This window comes from Gorilla gorilla, chromosome 4 (assembly GCF_029281585.2).
Source record: "Gorilla gorilla gorilla isolate KB3781 chromosome 4, NHGRI_mGorGor1-v2.1_pri, whole genome shotgun sequence".
In the NCBI taxonomy this organism is placed as follows: domain Eukaryota; kingdom Metazoa; phylum Chordata; class Mammalia; order Primates; family Hominidae; genus Gorilla; species Gorilla gorilla.
The window spans coordinates 157,309,367-157,328,749 of NC_073228.2; the positions used below are offsets into that span (position 1 = coordinate 157,309,367).

At 41.6% G+C, this 19,383-nt stretch overlaps 1 protein-coding gene across 5 annotated transcripts in view; it reads left to right on the forward strand.

Annotated features, from left to right (window-relative positions):
- The first annotated feature begins 777 nt into the window (after window positions 1-777).
- GRIA1 (glutamate ionotropic receptor AMPA type subunit 1) overlaps window positions 778-19,383 on the forward strand; it is a 322,677-nt gene continuing 304,071 nt past the window's right edge. For 2 of the 5 annotated variants that reach the window (XM_063706887.1, XM_063706886.1), the window contains exons 1-2: window positions 1,681-1,703; window positions 4,303-4,440. Coding sequence is in view for 4 of the 5 variants with exons in the window: in XM_063706886.1 (XP_063562956.1) it covers window positions 4,428-4,440 (13 nt within the window). In the remaining variant the exon portion in view is untranslated. Of the gene's footprint in view, window positions 1,340-1,680; window positions 1,704-4,302; window positions 4,441-19,383 lie in introns of those variants that run through there. The other 3 variants (XM_019028221.4, XM_004042863.5, XM_055389529.2) reach the window with 3 other exon arrangements.

Genomic DNA, 19,383 nt, shown 5'->3' on the forward strand with positions numbered 1-19,383 from the left:
TGGCTGCTGCTTTGCATTTAACACTACTCTCCTGAACACAGCTGATCTCTCTACAGGTTATTTCAGCAGAAGACCTGGTCCGGAAGAGTCTATGAAGTTCCAGCTTACACCAGACATGACCAGCATCCAGAAAGACCTGAAAGAAGCTTGAATCCTCTCACTAGAATCCCTGCAAAATGACTCATGTAATTGCTCTGTGTAAGTATCCTTAGTCTTTATTGTACACCCACACGATTCTGATGCTATAGACTCCTGTGGAATGCAGGGAAAGAGAGAAGGGGGCCCATTTTAAATGCCTAGGATTGAAAAGAGACCACCGTTTCACTTGTAAAGGTAGACAGGGACTGTCAAATACCTGGTCAAAATACCTGCCAGTCACTCCAGATCCTCCCTTGTTTGTCTATCTGTCATTCCTTCCATTAGGAGAGAGAAAGCTTTTTTTTTTTTTTCCTTTAAATTTCCTGGGAGGGATTTCTAGGGTCTTTCCCTCAGGAATTAGTTGTAGGAATAATTGGGCCAGTGGAGTGCAGGAGATATATCCAGCGCAGCCCATGCACTCCTAGAAAAAGTGACCTAGATCAAGCAGCTGGTGGATTGAGGACTATTGTGGGGACCCCCTGCCACCTACTGACTTACAGCTGAACCCACATTCCCAGCAGCTTCAGCCTGGGGGCTGGGGGAGCGGGCAGACCGAGCTCAGAAAGGCGGGGGAGGGTAAAGAGGACTGTGGGGTTGCCCCTTTCAGGACCAAGTGCCACGTGTCACACCCCCCCCCCCCCCCCCCCCCACCTTTCTGCACACACAGAAAAGAGGATAAGGTGAGGACGGGAGGAAGGGGGAACAGGTAGGGAGGTCGGCTGTGGAACTCCAAGCTAGCTCGGTGGGTATTAGCATAGAGCTTGCTGCCTGTGTGAGTGTGAGGGGGAGAGTGAGAGAGAGCAAGGGAGGGAGAGAGAGGCAGGCTGCGAGGGGAGAGGAGAGGGAGTGGGGGAGCCAGCGCTCCAGCTAGCATGAGGACGGGCTTCTTTTCCCGTGCTCAGTTAATCTGGCTGTCAGTTGGTGTTAACGCTGCAGTTTAAGTGCTCGGATTCCAAGGGAAACAGACAAACCTCACGGAAGGAAGGAAGCAAGCAAGCAAGGAAGGAACTGCAGGAGGAAAAGAACAGGCAGAACAGCGAGAAGAATAAAGGGAAAGGGGGGGAAACACCAAATCTATGATTGGACCTGGGCTTCTTTTTCGCCAATGCAAAAAGGAATATGCAGCACATTTTTGCCTTCTTCTGCACCGGTTTCCTAGGCGCGGTAGTAGGTGCCAATTTCCCCAACAATATCCAGATCGGTGAGTGAGGGGGCAGCCTGGGGAGGGACTTTCTGGGTCTGGCCAGGGATTTTTTTGGGGATAGGGGTTGTGTACCCCCTCCCCGGTACTGACTGTTTTGCTTGGCTCCCTAAAGCTGTGCTGCGGTAACAGAAGGGAGACTTGGGCTTACAGCCAGAGGAGGGGGCTTCTCCTGATCGGATGAGGGGCAGAGGGGAAGTGTTCGCGCACACACACACATACCCTACTCGCACTCCAGGCAAGAGCATGTGAAATGGAGGAACCATCGCTTTGGAGGAAAAAAAAAATCAGGCTGGAAACGGTGGTGGGTGTTTAAGGAGTTAACTCTATTGCTTGGTAGATGGTGCTTGATTCCATTTTTAATGTAAGTATGTATGGTGTGTGTGTTTTCACGTGTGTGATTATATATTACATATGCACATATATATGTAATTGAAGGAGGCAGTGCTTTCTCTGCTGGGGGACAGAAAAGAGACCCTCTAGAAGAAGGAGTGAGGGGTGCTGGGTATATTGCAGCCACTGAAATAATGCCAGAAGGCCCCCACTCCAAGGCGGGTAGGCTCCCTCTCCTGTTCTGGACTCCTCCAGCTGCCTTCTCTTTGCTGTCTGCCATGCTGCGCTGGTGGTCTCCACTCACCCGATCCTGGAACTTCCTAGCCTGCCTTTTCTCCGTTCCTTCCTTGCCCCCGCCTCTTAGATTTCCTATCCACAGAGGTCTACCTTTTACACACACAAACACACACACGTACACATGCTCCTTTCTCCTCCTGTTGGCTCTCCGTTATCCTTGTTACTGGGCTTCATCCTCTCAACTTGGAGGCAGGTTTCAACATGCTGCATGCTTTTTTTGTTCCCCATTTCCCCTTCTTAGTTGTTGTACTTCTCAAAGGCCCCGCCACTCTCCCTGTATTTCTGAGGGGACTGACAGATATTGCTACTCCTGATAATCATGAGGGGAAGCAAAACAAACAGAAACAATAACACCAATCACAAAGCATGTCCACAAGGGCTTGGGGCTTCCGTGTGACCAGCATGTCAGTGTCGTTTGTGTCCCGGAATGAAGCAAGCTGCTGTGTTTGGAAGCATCTTCGTTGGTTTGGTTTCTAGTCTCTCTCCCCTGGTAGGGAGATAGCTCCACTAGGGAAAGTTCGCATTGCTGGGAGTTTGTGCTCTTTTGTGAGTGTGTGTTTGAGGGGGGATGTGGTGCAATTGATATTTTGTCGGGCATACATGTGCTGCAGTACCCATCTCTTTCGGCCTCTCCAGCTAGCTGGCGGCTTGGAGTGGCCATGGAGTAACTTGCTTTGTTTCCTGACACCTGTTAAGCTACATCCTGAAGTGTGTACATATCTGTGTGTTAGTGCCTAACACGCAAAACTTCCTGCCTTCAGGGGAGACACTTCCCTTGTAGCCCAGCCCGTAGCCTTCTACTCCTCAACCTCCCACCCTTTCTCTTTCATTCATTGCAGAGGAGGAGAAAGGGGACAGGGAAGTGTTTGGGGTGTGGTCATCTGGGGGGAAGGGGGAACATCAGAATCAAGAATTTTTTTTGTTTTCATTCTTTAAAATGGGAGCACTTGTACATGTGGAAATCACTGGCTCTTACATGTGGCATTGTTTACATTTGTGCTTATATACTACCTATCCTTTGTGGATTGGAAGTGTTTGTCTAGTATATTTGTGTATATAGTAAATGGTATAAATGCATGAGGATGTTTTGTGTATGTGCTATGTTTTCTCATGTATCTCTGCATATTTTTAAAATTATATTTAGCCCTAACTTGGTTGTTCAACTGATAAAGCCATTGCTACTGTTTTCAAAAAAAAAAGAGATTGAAGCATTAAATTGTAGAACAAAATGCTGAAAATATCACTGCCATCAGGTAGTACTTGATTCTGTTTGTGTGATCTGTAACAAAAGGCTTGCAATCCATTTATTGGTTCTTAAAAACAGACATATACCCACTCTACAAGAAGTTAGAAGTGCATTATGTTTGGACTGTGATTACTGTCAGATTTGAGATAAACTTCTATGTAAACATCATTATAGTTCAGTCTCTAGAAATGGCTGATTTTAATTCACAGAAATGTAATTGATTTACATGTTGACAGTAAATACAAAGGTAAGCCATGGACTCTTGTTTCTCGGAACAGGCACCCCATCAGGCACCTTTACTATACCTTTTACTAGAATAGAATGTTTGTATCCTCTTGAGATGCCTAAGATCCCACATCTTTGAAGCACAAGGTTCCACCATGCAAACACACAATGGCAATCCCTTATGTAACAAGTCATTCCTAGGTAACTGGGATCATGAGTGGTGAAAGAGTAAGCAAAACATTGTTTGCAGAAAAACAAGAGTTTTTAGAGAAAATGAGTAATAAACCTTAGGGGCAATAGAATAGTTAAATTGCATGCAGGTCTTGCTAGGCCAAAGACTAAAAATTGTCCATGCAAACAGTTATAGTAGTGGAGAAGCCCACAGGGTCCCAGAGCTAGATTTCAATCACCCTGCAGCACTGATTAGTACCTACTTCCCGTAAGGCTCTCTGGTGAGAGATGAGGCTGATGTAAGAAAAATTAAACATGACGAGAGGGTGAGGGGGCTTATGTGTATGTTTATATAAGAGAACAGCAGCTCCTAGGTGGTTTGCACAAGGGAGGAAGAAGAGAAATGGCACAAGTCTCCTGTTTTCTCTGACTTTAGCTGAGTTGAGGGGTACACAATCAAATGTTTGAGCAAAGTAATAGATATTAGAGGCCCTTGTCACAAAAAAGCTCATCTGTAGGAGTTTAAGTTTCAGTGTCCAGTTAAGCCTATTTGAACTCTCATCTCTACCACTCAAGGCTACAGCTAGTGAGTTTGGCATGGGGAGTAGAAAAGGACTCATCTGGGGTGAGTCGTGAGGAACTAAAACCTGTCTCTAGCCCATATACCATGTTGCATTTTCTTTTCTCATAGGGGGATTATTTCCAAACCAGCAGTCACAGGAACATGCTGCTTTTAGATTTGCTTTGTCGCAACTCACAGAGCCCCCGAAGCTGCTCCCCCAGATTGATATTGTGAACATCAGCGACAGCTTTGAGATGACCTATAGATGTAAGTAATTGCTTCTATTTCTGAGATGTCTTTCTGCGCTAGACCAATGAAAGGAGGGCCTGTGGGTAGGTGGTGGTGTTGCAAAAATGACTTCAGTTGCCATTCGTCTTTGTAAGAGAAAGCCCTCCAAGAAAAATTTCTAGAGGCTTCTGAGTGATTCCAGCAGTTGGCATTTTAGCCCCTGCAATGCTTCATGGAATGGATTTGCTTTTTCACTGTCAGCTAACTTTAAATGCCAGCACGATGGGTGCTTGGGTTGACTGCATCTTCCCTACCTTGCGGAGGTTTTCTGGCACAGCTGAGAGAGTTTTACACATATGAATCTTCTGAGAGGCATAGAATTAAGGGTCCTGAGTTTGTGAAAATGTGGTTTAAAGTGCTTAAGGCATTTCCTATCTACATGTTAAATGGACAGAATGTAGCTTGATAAGAAATAATAGTTGAGAAGTTGTACACATCTGGTTCTTCGTTTTCGGAAGTGACCAATAATTATTAAAACTTGGTGCCTTGGTCATTTTAAAAATAGCTTGAGGAAATTGGTTGTTTAAGACACAGTTTGTAGGATGGTCATTGAGCATCAAACAGAACAAAGGTGGCCTCAAGAAGAAGGGATAGATAAATCTCTGACATCTGAATTGAATGCATTGTAAAATGTGGGCAACAAACACCATTCTGAGTTTTCCTGGCAACTAGGAATGAAAAGGAAGCCTGTGCTCACATAATTGGCATTTTATGACAGATGAAAGCACAAAAATTAATCAGGAAACATATTTTCCCTTCAGGGATTAAGCTCAAGTAAAAATTTATGGCAGGGAAATGTGAGCTGAATTCACAAGAACAATTTGAGACCCCAAACTGGATTGAATTGGCACGATAGTCTTGGTATGTCACTACTGACTTGGTGACTTCTGCTGAGCTGTGTCTGATGGAAGTCATGGACCATATTTCCTTTGTGTCTTTCTCATAGTCCCACTGGTGAGTTCTCAATGATTCGAATAGGCTATGCTTTGAAGTCTCAAAATGAGAAGTCAGAATTCTTTCTATCCCTAAGACCACTCCTAAAATAATGTTGTTACAAATTCCAAGAACTATAATTATAGCAGATTTCATATGTTGAGAACTTACTGTGCATCAGAACTATGATAAATACTTTATAGTCATTTATAGTCACATTCATTACCATGTATTAAGCACTGACTACAGCCCATGTAATGCACTAATTGCTTTTCATGTGTTAGCTCATTTAATCCTCACAGGAGCTTTGCAGAGTACTAGACATTATCTTCCTTTTAGAGATGAGAAAACTGAGGCTACAACAGGTTATATAACTTGCCCAAGGTTACTCAGGAAGCAAATGGTGGTTTTGAGACCTGAAGGTCCATGTTCCTGGATACATGGAACAGATGTACTGTGACAGATACACTGATTCTTATGGTACCCTAATCAACTAGTGGGATTACCCAAGAAATGAAAGGGAATTTTCAGGGTCTTGTAAGGCAGAGGTCTAATAAAGTACCTAAGGAGAAAAACTTACAGTGTTTCAAACTGTAGCTATGATTTGCACAGGACTGGTCCATTGAATAAATAAAATAGCAATTCTTCATTTTGGTAATGCTGAGGTTGAAAATCTTATCTACTGTGTTACTCACTACCCTTAAAAAAAGAGCTGAAGTTTAATTGCTGAATTGTAGTTCTATGAAACTATCTTTCTGGGAATCTAGAATAATACTGAGTAGCTATTTTGCTATTAGATAACCTTTCTTTACTTTTTAATGTGGCTTCGATTAGGGTCTTTGGAAGGGACATTTGGTTGTGGGCATCAGTGTACCTATAAACGTTTAAATGCATATACATGTGCTAATTTATTTCCTGGAGCAGGGCTCCATAGCTTTTGTCATACTTTATAGCTTTTGTATTACTTGCATAGAGAATCAAGAATAAATAGCTGGTGTGTGTATTCACTCACGCTGCTGAGAAATATCTACAGCAGGTTTTGGTTGAAAGAGATGTGAACTGCTCTCCTAGTAGTGTCAAGATGTTGACTGGCACAGCAAGATAATAAAAGACAAAAATAGGAGAAAATGTTCTAAGGCAAAAGGTGGTGCTTCTGTCTTGTTATCTCAGCAACCTAAGACTTGATCTCTAATAGGGTTAATGACTGTTTATTAGGGAGACAGAAATATGATACAGACAACGTTGTTCTTTTTGGTCAACAGGCCTGGAGTGGATGAATCTGAGTTCTTGAACTTGATGCTGCCATCCATGAACTAGTGTACAGGTTTCCATGAATTCCTGTCTTGTTCGTTCAGTTAATTCTTTAAGTGTTTCTTCAAAGCTATAAACTGAAATAGATATTGGAAATACAGAGATGATAAAATGCCCTTGCTCTCAGGTAGCTTACAGTCTAGTGGGAAACATTGTTATGGGGATTATCTGAGAAGCAATAATCTTATTTTGTGCTTAGACTTTGTGTTTCTTTTCTTTAGCTCCCAGATCCCAAAGTGGGTACTGGGCGAGTTAGGTGGAAATGGTGGCCTGGCTGGAGGAGCCTCTCTTAAATTTCATGTAAGGCTAGGAATACTTTAGGGCTATGTTCACTGTGGTCCATTGGTTTGGGAAAACTTTACATCTGTCCCAATTTTAACTGAGTAAAAAATGTCAGTGGGAGCAAAGCAGTTTTAGGAAGAATGTACTCATTACTGATACATGGAAAAGCAAGAAAAGCATCTTATTCAGACTAATTTTCTGTGCTGTGTTTTTTGAAATCTGAATTAGTAATTGTCTTAAATTAACTGCCCCATCAGTCTTAGATCTAGAAAATGACCAAATTTTATTTGTTTTTTTCATAATTTTTGCTGTCATTTGATTTTTTCCCTTTGCATTTTGCTATTCATTGTCCCTCCACCAGAGGGTGGAGAAGAGAAGGGAGAGGAAGTGTAATGGGACCTGTTCATGCTAGACATGTTAGCAGCAGGGGACTAAAAATGAGGAGAGGTGGTTATATGGTAGGGAAGGTGGGGAAGATAGAAGAGGACTATGGCTACTACTACTGGCCAAGGTGAGAGTTTGGTGCCTTCTTCGTGTTCAATCTTTCTTGCTTCCCTTGTCTGCCATTATTAAAGAGTAAAGCCATTGAATCAGCAACCCAATGCCTTGGGATCTCCTTTAAGCACTCTTCCAAGCTTACAGGGATAGAGTTTGGGGAGATTGTGCATAGAGAAGATATTTACTGATCAGCTACCCAGCTTATTTTGGTGCCTTTGTGGTAAGTGTAAATAAAGGAATAAATGAAATGCTGATTGAGATTATTACTATTAGAGGTCTGAGTAGCATAGTTGCAGCTTAATTCTTACCTTTTAATTTAGTCATCTATTTATTCATTCATTCATTCAGCAAGTACATACTGAATGCCTACTTCATGCCAAACACTGGGTCAGACGCTAGAAATATAGGGGCCAGGAAAGAAGGCACAGCCTCTTTCCTTGTGGAGCTAACAGTTTAGCCCAGAGGTTCACAAACTTCAGTGCACTTAAAATTCACTCAGGGAGCTTGTTTAAAGCAAGACTCATGATGAGCTTTTTACTTCTTGAATCAAGATATTCAAGAGTAGGCCCTGGAGGAATTCTATATTAATTATTATGGGGATTACACTTTAAGAATCTCTTTAATCTAAAATGTCTTCCATCCCTTTAGTAAGCATTTTTGAACCCTCAACCAAACCTAGGCATGACATAAAGTGCTACAAATGCAGACAACAGTAAGTTGCATTCCCCACCCTGGAGTACTTTATCCGTAGTAAGACATTTTCTATCCTGTAAAGAGAAAATTAAAATGTAATGTTGTAAGTGCTATAGCAGCAATTTGTATGGAGTATTGAAGATGCCTTGAAGAGTGGAGTTTGTCTCTAGGAGGTGGTGATTGAATTGAGCCTCAAGGATAAATAGGGTTATCTATCTGCAGAAGGGGCCACCAAATACAGCCATCCACAGCCAGTTCCAGCACAGAGACTGAGTTCTGGGCCCACACACTGTGTAAGAACCATGGAATTTCACATTAGAACTTGGACATCTTGTCTTGACTAATATTTTTAAATATTAAAATATCTGGCAACACTAGGGCCCAGGTCTATGCAGCCTCAATTTGCTGAGATGGGACAGAGTAAACCCCATCTACATGGCCTCTTTCCCAATCAGCTCATTCTTTCCATTTTCTTTACCTGCTGGCTTTGGCAAGCATTGAGTTTGCAAGCCCTGATTGATAGCACTGCAATGTTGTCTGTGTTGTGTCTTTATAGGTTAGCTTCACCACCAGAATATAAACTGCTGTCAGAAAGACCATGTATATCTATAGTTTAGTGTCGAGAACACTTGGAAATGCCTCTAATACAAATGAATAAATGTCTGTAGGAGTCAGGGAATTACACAGCATAAAAATGTTCAGAGCCTCAATGACAATAAGTGAAAGGTAGCAACCCTAACTACAGTGGGATGCCCTCTGTCATGGACCTACTGGGGAAGCCCAGGGGCTTCCTAACAAGACATTAGGCACTGGCAACAGACAGATGGCCTTAGCTCTTGCCTGAACATGGCTCATCAACTTCAGAGTTGCAACACAGATTTGTTTTTCTTGACCTACACAATGCTTTTTCATATTTGGCATAAAAATCCAGATTTCTGGCATCTTTAAAAAAAAAAACTTAGGGCATTAACCAACCCTGGGCCCACATTCCTGCTTAACTTCTATTTTCTAGAGCTGAGAAGTGCTGCGCTTTTTAAATACATAAACTCCCAAGTTAACCAAAGTTTCCATTACTTCCTGTTTGATTGCTAGAGTAATCAAATTATGTTGTTTGGGCAGGCCTGTAAGTAGGCCAATCTACTCATACCTGATTTATATCATCAGCATTCATCATTTTATTATTTTGTTCTAATAATATCTATTACTTACCCTGTCAAAAATAATAAAAGACAAAAAAGATGTATAACTCTTACTCTCAAAAAAATTAGTGTGTATACAGTAATGAAGAGAATGGTGGCTGATGGTGGGATAAACAAGGATTATTTTGAAGACCTACTATGTGCCAAATACTTTGCAGATGTTGTCCTAAGTTTTATAACTATCTTGAAAGGTGATTATCCCCATTTCATTGATGATGGTACTGAGACTGAGAGAGACTGTGTCTTCTTTATATTATGCAACAAATAAAAACCTAAGCTAGTATTTAAAGCCAGTTTGGGGGGCTCCAAAACTCAATGAGCTTTCTCCTTTTAAAGATCTATGAATATGGCCAGGGCAGTGGCTCACGCTTGTAATCTCAGCACTTTGGAAGGCTGAGGCGGGCAGATCACGAGGTCAGGAGATCGGCACCATCCTGGCTAATACAGTGAAACCCCATCTCTACTAAAAATACAAAAACTTAGCTGGGCATGGTGGCATGCACCTGTAGTCCCAGCTACTCAGGAGCCTGAGGCAGGAGAATTGCTTGAACTCAGGAGGCAGAGGTTGCATTGAGCCGAGATCACGCCACTGCACTCCAGCCTGGCAACAGAGCGAGAATTTGTCTCAAAAAAAACAAAAAAAAAAAAAAAACAAAACTATGAATATATGGACAGAGAAAAGTACCATAGCAGTGAAATAGCCCAACGGTAGAAGTGTCACAGTGGAATTTATGATTCAAGCTTAAGAGCTAAGTCTTCCAAGGCAGAAGCTATGACTGTGGATGATGAAAACTTCTTGGGGAAGGTGGAACTTTAGCAGGCATTAAAGGGTGGAGCAGATTTTGGTTGCGGAGTGGGAGGAGGGTATTTTGAGTGGGTAAAGTCACAATATTCCTCCTCGCCTCCCCTCAACCACTGCTGCATATGCTTGTTACCATGTGGTGGAGATTTGGGAGTTTGCCTCCTGCACCACACTATGTTCTCAGCTCCATGGCAGATGTCTACATTTCTCTGGTTAATGTTACAGTCTGATGTTGGCTCCTCCATCTTCACCCGTGCCCTTACATTAAGACACACAAGTGTTGACATTTGTCTATGGTTGACTCTTGGCTCTTATAATATTGATAATCATCAGCTTTTATGGATAGAAAAATCCTTGTAAACATTTCTTTCCCTGACTAGTTTGAAGATCCTGCTGGGATGAGTGAGCTTACTGCTCTCCTCTCAGCCACTCAGGATAAAGTGATCATATAGCACATTTGGAAAACTGGTAAGCTTCATGTATTTGTTCATTCATTCATTCATCCGAAACCCTTTTATTATCACCTTCTATGGGGATATGTACTGTCACTGCCCCACTCCATACCTTTGTAGACAGCATTAGTTGATTACAGAATTTTTTCCCACTGAATCTACACGTGGCCTCAAATTGGTGACAGCTGATGCAAGAGATGAAATCCATTTTTCATTACAAGGCATTGCACTAGAAATTGAGAAAAATAAAATGCATTAGGCATTGATTTTCCTCTTAAGGGGCTCAGGTTCTTATAAAGGAAATAGGCATAAACCAAATCTGCCTCTCTTTCTCTCTCTCTCTCTCTCTCTCTCTCTCTCCCTCTTACATACACACACACACACACACACATTCAGAGGAAGGAAGGAAAACCTTTAGTTGGAGGGATTTAGGTTTCATAAAACAAGGACATTTGAGTTGAATTTGGAAAGATAGGTGGGATGTAGATGGGAAAATATATATGTATATATTTGTATACACACACACACACACCCCACACACCTTCCTGTAATGGCAGGTTTGATGCAGTAAATAGTACACTGAGTTGAGATTTGAAGACATGGATTCAAATGCTGGACTACCTTCTTGAATTGTTTAGGTATAACCTTGGAGAAACATCCCCTCCCCCAAGCTTATTTATAAAATGAAGCTCATGGTCTCTGAGAGTCCTTCTGGGGCTGTATTTCTATGCTGGAAGCATATGGAAAACACCAGAGATATATGATTAATAGAAGTTCTCTACCTTTGGCTAGTGAGAGGATCCCTAAACAAGCTAAGTGTCTAAGGAAAGCTCTAGACTTCCCTTCCACCAACTTGCACATTCAGGGTGCATTCTGTATGCAAATGCTGAAGCATTATGCCTACTTTGGGGCCTCAGATGAATTCATTCAATATTTAACAAATATTTATGGAGTGCTTACTATTGTGAACAAAACTAGAAAGCAGCCCTGTGTTCATGGAGCTCACCAGCTAATAAAGGAGGCTGCCATTAGATGATCACATGAATGAGTGTATAGGTTGTAATAAACAATCTGAAAGAAAGGGCCATGATTCTATGAAAACATATACAAAGGAACCAGCTCGTGCAGGAGGATGAATAGGTGCTTGAGCTGAGGACTGAAGGCTTTGGTGATGCAGTGATGGGAACAGGAGGAGTGTTTGAGAAGCTTCCTGGGCAGAGGCCTGGCCAGGCCTTGTAGGCTCTGTTATGGATTTTGATCTTTAGCTCAAACACTAAAGAGCCCATGGAAGGGTTTTAAGCAGAGAAGTGCCGTGTTTAGATTTCTGTTTTCTCATCAGAAATCAAATGCTTGATAGTACTTTGCCAAATTCACATTTGCTGAAGACGTCTGGCTTGTGTTTCAATGGCCTTGTTTCTTTACTCCCATCTCCAGTTTGGGAAGGAGTCTGGCAGATGGGCAGGAGGATGGGGACAGAGGCCAGGGGAAAGGGAAGCTGATGACTTGGTTTAGGGGTGCGTTGTCATGGTATGTGGCTCTGTGTGTGCCCATGGGCATTCCTGGAGATTGGAGGCTGATCCAGTGCAGTGCCTGGAGAACTGTTGAGGCTGTGTGGAGGCAGGGATTCATTCAGAGTCCTCATTTATTTTAACAAGGAAGACATACATAGCACTGAAGCTCAGCCTCTGTTCCAATCAGACAACTGAGTGGTCTTCAAATTCACACTGCCATTTCCTTCACTTACACTCACAAACTGCTCCTTCCATACTGCTCTGCTGAAATTCTGTCCTTCTGGTCAGCCCTTGCTCTTATTTTACCCTCTTCATTGAGCCTTTTTTCTCTTTCATATTCACATGCTCTTCTGCCCTTCAGCCGTTTTTACCATCTCCCTAGCAATGGTCACGCTTATCCCCAGGTTTTACTCACCTTGTCACTTGAACACGTGTCTTACCTGCCCAACTGGACTAAGCAATGTGAGGTCAATGACCTTGTTTACTTTAGCTTCCCATCACAGTCTCCACCACAGTATAGTGTTCAGTGGTGCTAGATGAATGAATGAATGGATGGCAGTGACAAGAATAAGCCTGAATCATTGCTGCTTAGGGTAATGCTTTTGATATTATGAGTTTTGAGAGTTCCAACAGGCTGTGCTGTAAATACCTATGGATGGTTGTTACTGTGTAGCTCCAAAGTTATGGGGGTGAAAACCAGGTGTAAGTCAAATTGAAAGCTCATTTTAGCTCCCGCTGGACTATTGTCATGAAGGGTCCTAAATAAGGTATAAGGTTCCATTTTCTAAATAAAGAATTTCTGATTCAAGCCCTGGGTTTGCCATTGACGTATGAGCCTTGTATGCATCTTACGACTTTGGTGTGTCCCAGCCTGCTGTCCAGAAAGCACAGGGGAGCCCAGGGCCATGGGAGGTCCAGGTTGAGGAGGCAGGCAAAACTGGGGCAAATGAGGCAGTTGGAGGCTAATGAAATTGATACCCTATGGTTAGGTGTGTTTCCATGTGTTCATTGTATGGAACCTCTAGGATGAAAATAAAGTTTGAGAATAGCCTTTAGTTTGTCTACAAAAGTAATATATATATTACAGGAAGCTATAGGAACAGAGACAGCAAACACAATAAAACTTGTATAATTATAGTACTAAGGATACATTTTCCATCCTTTTTTGAACCTAACAATTTAAACATTAATAGATTTATATTACTATCTTATAACATGATTTTTTGCATATTACAACCTTTAGGCTACTTTTATTATTGCACATTCATTTTTAATGGTTTCATAAAAGCCCACTGTACATATGTACCCTAATTTATTTAAGCTGTCCCCTTTTATGGGATATCTAGTTTATTTCCCTTTTTTTCTTAAAAACAGTGCTGTGATATTTCTCTCAATAAAATTTTAATCATTTGTACATATTTTGTTCTGATTTTAAGGGAACTATAAACCCAGTAGAACAATTTCCAATGAAATTGAATAAAATTTCTAGTATGTGCAGAACTTGAGATAACTTGTTTAATGTGAGTTCTGACATTGACTTGCTGTGTAACCTTGAAAAGCTTTTATATCCAGTTTAGTTTCCAGATGTATAATATGGGGTGCTAATACCTGATTCTCAAAGTTATTAGAACAGGCAAGTGCCATTATTTGTATGAAAGAGCTTTGAAAAATCAAACATGCTAGGCAAACGCAGGGTAATATAATTAACCAGGCTTCTTATCTATTAGCATAAATGCACATAAGTAAAATGTAACTAATTAATTTTTAGTGTTTTCCTAGGAAGGTGGTCATTACCCATAAATGAATCTATTTTATGGATAGGGAAAATTGAAATCTTAAGGCTAAGTTTATCCAAGATCTAAATATATAGGTATGCTAAGTCTGAAAGCATTTCTTTTCATTTATGATTCAGTCCATGAAAATGGACGAAATATGTGGATCATAGAGTTTCTTTGGCTTAAGAAATTATTGTTTATAGAAATAAGGGGGAAAGCCCATTTGAGCAGTAAGCAGTCAGGACTGTTTGTGGCAAGTGACAGAAACCCAACTAACTGGATAATTTTAACTTCAGGTATAGCCAAATTCAAGGGCTTGATTGATGTCATCAGGACTGAGACATGCCCTCTAGATTTTTATGCTTAGCTTTTCTCTAAACTGGCTTTACTCTCAGGCATAGGTATGTCATATATCAGATCCCAGCACTGGCAGCCTTCACCTGCCCAGCTACAAGTCCAGTGGAAAGGAAACTTCTCTTTTCTCATCAGTTCCACAAAAGTCCTGGGCCTGATGTCATTGGATAAAACTTAGGACACATGCTCATTTCTGAATATGACACAGTGGCCAGGATATTGTAGTCTTTTGCTTGACATAGGCCTAGTGAAATCATCATTTTTAGAGCTTAGGGTAGTGAGAAGAACCAAAAGACTGTGGATTTAAGCCAGCCCACCAAAACCATACGGACATGGGGGAGGAATAATTCCCTCAAAGGGAATCAGGATGCTATTACCAAAAGAATGGAGATTGAATGCTTGAGAGGCAAAATAGATACATATATATATTTTTGTCTATTAAGCATATATATATATACACTATCTATATATAGATGTAAATGTATTTATTGTCTATTTTATGTATTTATTGTAAATAAATACATTTACTCTCTCTATATATATATTCTATCTATATATAGATGTCCCCCATTGCACATCTTTTCAGAAAAGAAAATTCAGACAGGCTGGAGCTGAACCAATGCAGACAAAAAGTCAACATGCTAAAGTCAGAAGAGCCACCAATGAGACAAGCACATACAAGGGATTCTGGTGGGTAAGTCAAGATCAGAAGTCAGGACAGGCAGAAGGTCTGAAATTCAGGCTTCTGAGTTAATCAAAGCTGTAGCAGTCTTTGGTAATCCTTGTCCAGCCACGAGCAAACCTGTGTTCACAGAACAGTTAGAAAGTGCTAGCCATTCACCCACATAGAAGCGACTGGGAGGTGGTCTCTCCAGGCCACTCTGATAATATGTTGAGGCTGTCGGCTGTAAAATGTTTGGTGATCCTGAGGCACCTATACTCTGTCCCAGTGACCAGGACATTTCCTGCTCTACTCAAACACTCAAGCTATTGTGCACAAACTCTTTAACAGTCCCAGTTGGAATCTTGGCTGCAAATGTGATGAGCCCACACCACCAGATGGTAGGTTCTCCTAATTGGTTCCATCCCCTCTAGTTTTTGGCAGGAACGAAACCTTCCCTATACCTGAAGAGGGGACGAGGAGAGCCAGGATCAAATGAAGGAGGCTTTAACCTCTGTTAAACAAGCAGAGATCTCAAGTTGGCTCCTGTCCAAGGCAAACAGGGCAGTATGGTTCTTTTATATAGGTCATGGATTTACATGGGACTGATATCCAAGACTAACGCTGATGAGACACAAGACTGTAATGATTGAAAAGTGGTTTAGCTACAAAGGTCAACTGATTTGGGGGAAGGTGCACTTGTTTATTCAATAATTGATATTTGTGGAGCATCGTGGTAGATGAGATTATTATTTGGCAATTATTTCTCTCTCCCTCAAACTCCTTGGGAAAAATATACCTTCCTGCTTCATTAATGTCACATTTGGTCATGTGACATGCTCTGGCAACTTAGATATTAGTAGATATGTTTGAAGCAGAGATTATGAGAAGAACATGCCCCAGAGAGCCTGCTGGTCTCATAGGAAAGGTAAATACAGTAAGTAGAAGTGTCCCAGTCAACCCACAGCCACAGACTAAAGTTTGAAGCAGAGCTATCCCAGCTGACCTGAAGATCTGTGAGCATTGTAGGAAATGCTGAATGTTATATACCACTGAAATTGGAAATGGTTTGTTTTGCAGCAATAGCTGGCCAATAGAAGCAACCAGTGTGTGTTCCACACTTTGCTAGGCACTGAGGGAACATTGGAAATGACAGACATAGTCCTGGTCTCCATGGAGCACTATTGTAGCTAGGAAGATAGACAATGAATACATTTACAAATAAAATATAGAGAGAGAGAGATCATTACTAGGGTCATAAAGAAAATAGGATGTAGTGACATCACCACTATGGTAGAGAAGAACACCTTTAAAGTAAGTGGTCAAAGAAGGCATTTCAAAAGAGGTGACTTTTGAGCTCAGATATAAAAGTTGGAAGAGAGCCAAATGAGAGTAAATTCCCCTGTGGAATTTCGAAATCCAGCCCCATGGGCAACTTGGATTGAGAATCTTGGTCTAGGCAGAGGAGAATGAGGTGCCCTGGAAAAATCTCCTGCAAACTAGGTCACTCACTTGTCTTAGGGCAGATGCTAGCTTCTCTCTACCACATCACACGTGCAAGTCAAGGGCTGGCAGATCACTTGCTGCCAAGACTAGATGGTCTCAGGCTTTGGAAGCCACTGAGCATAGCAAGGCAGAGAGGGGGAGGTATGCTAGGGCATTCCTAACCGTGAGGTGATGGAATTGGCTATACTTCTTGGCTTGGCTCCAGAATACTCAAGAGTTGTTGCTTATTAGGATGGCAAGAAGGGTGTGTGTGTGTGTGTGTGTGTGTGTGTGTGTGTGTGTGTGTTCATACATATATTCATTCTTTCACAGAGGAGGAAAATGAACTAGATGGCTTCTAGATCCCTTTCCAAGTGTGTGATTATAAAAAGGATTCTGAGATTTAAATTATGTGTGAAGGAAATGTTAAATTGAAGAACTTCATCTTAGCTCTGTGCCAAGCTCCATTTGTTAATTGAGGTGGTTAATTAGAAAGGAGTCTCCCTTGAGCAAGCAGGATATGCTCCAGCATCCCTAATCTATCTGGTAAAGCCTATAGAGGTGTCACACCTACAAGGGAGAACAAAGAACATCTGATGCAAGCCCTCTGTTTAATCTTCACTCCAGACACTGAAAAGCAAGAGTGTTGGGGGACAGGAAGCTCACAGCGCCCGCATGGAATTTAGACTCCAAGTAGTTTACTAGCTCTGGGAAAATTATTTAACTTACACTGCACTTACTAGCTCTTCTTCCTTACTCCAAGATCACTCTGAATACTTTAAAATATGGTTGGACATGGTGGCTCACACCTGTAATCCCAGCACTTTGGGAGGCCAAGGCGGGCAGATCACTTGAGGCCAGGAGTTCGAGATCAGTCGGGCCAACATGGCAAAACCCTGCCTCTACTAAAAAATACAAAAAATAGCTGGCATGGTGGCACACACCTGGAATCTCAGCTACTTGGGAGGCTGAGGCACGAGAATTACTTGAATATGGGAGGTGGAGGTTGCAGTGAGCCAAGATCGAGCCACTGCACTCCAGCCTGGGAGAAAGAGTGAGACTCCATCTCAAAAAATAATAATAAATAAATAAAAGATGGTTTCTACGTTGATGTAATGAACCAAGTATTCTAGGGTTATGGAAGAATTTCTCATCAGCAAATCCAGCTACTTATGTCTTTGTTTCTTGCAGCCTAGGGCTGATGGAAGTCTTCACACCCCTTCCAAGAACCCCCACAAACACTCCACCACCCCCACATACCCCTGCAAGAATGAAGCTTTCTGGGGCTATGTTCTCCTCAACACCACCACAGGGGTCCTCTCTCACTCCTTCTGCTCCTTTTTCCTCACCAGCGTCTACCCTTTCCCCAGGATTCCAGCCTATGTATTCTGAGTTCAACATATCAAAACCAGAGCTTGGCATCCTTCCTGCCAGACTCATTGCTCTTTTCTCACTTTATTTCTGTTCAATCATTCAGCCTTAAAATGTGAGTGTCTGGTTTCAACTTCTCCATATAATCAATATTATGTGTTGATTTCGCCACCACTATGACTCGAGTCTATCCCCATTTTCTTCTTTTCTCACTGGATTATGGCATTTGCCTTCTGACTGTCATCTTCATGATATAATCCACTTACAGGTGGTGGATCAATTTATTGAAGACTATTTCTGATCATCAAGCTTCTTGTCTCAAAAAAATATCAGTGGCTTCCCATCTTATTTTAAGTTCAAACTCAGACTAAAATATGAGTCTCTCCATAATGGGTCTCTGCCTGCCTTCCTTTTGAGACTTACCTAAACCCTACACTCTATGTTCCAGCCAAACTAGACTACCTAGTGTTGCCACAAACATGCCTCTCAGTCTTTCACTGCTATGGTCATACTACTGATTCCATCTGAAATAGTCCCTACCACATTGAGCACCCACTCTCTACTAGACCCTGGAGATACCACAGAAAACAAAACCAGCAAACTCCCTGTACCCTTGGGGTTTACATCCTGGGAAACAAATACATATAATGATTTCAAATACTAGTTAAATGATACAAACATAGCCAAATAGAGTCGTGGGACAGAGAGTGAGCTGTAGTGCTACATTAGATGGGTGGTCAGGGAGGACAGGCATCGCCTGAAGGGATGATATTTTAACTGAGCATTGTTGCAATCCATAGAACTTTCTGCAGTGTTGGGAGACATTCTATATCTGTGCTGTCTAACATGTAGGCACTAGCAACATCTGCCCCTATTACACATTAGAAATGTAGTGAGCATGACTGAGGAACCAAATCTTTCATGTAATTTAATTTTTATTAATTGTAATTTAAAAAGTCACATGTGACTAGTGACTGTCATATTAGACAGTGCTAATCTAGATTCTAGAATATTTCAGACAAGAAAAAAAAAACAGTAAGCATAAAGGCTTTAAATGAGAGTGAGTGTATATTCAAAGAACAGAAAGAAGGCCAGTGGAGCTAAAGCATGCTGAGGAAAGAGACAGGGTATTTTGTAAGTCATGATAAGGAATTGACATGGAGTTTAAATGCAATAAAATCACTAATGGATTTTAAGCTTGGGAGTGTAGTGATCTGATTTAATTTTCAAAAGATTACTGTGGCTCCTCTGTGGAGGAAGGAGAAGTGATAAATTGACATGAAAACAGTATGTGTCAGTCAGTTTTTGCTGCATAACAAATAACATCAAAATCTCAGTGGTTTAAAACAAAAGCTTTTTTAAAAAACAATCACATCTGCAGGTTGCAGGCTGCAGTCTGTAGGTCAACCATGATTCTGATTACACTGTAGGCTAGGTTAGGCTAAACTCCAGAAGGGTTCGGGTCTGCCCCATGTGTCTTTGTTTGGGTATTGAGGGTCAAGGGGCAGCAGCTACAAAAAGACCTGCTCTCCTTTTCCAGGAAAACAAGAGGCTAAGCTTTATCATGCAAATATATTTAAAGCTTCTGCTCGTGT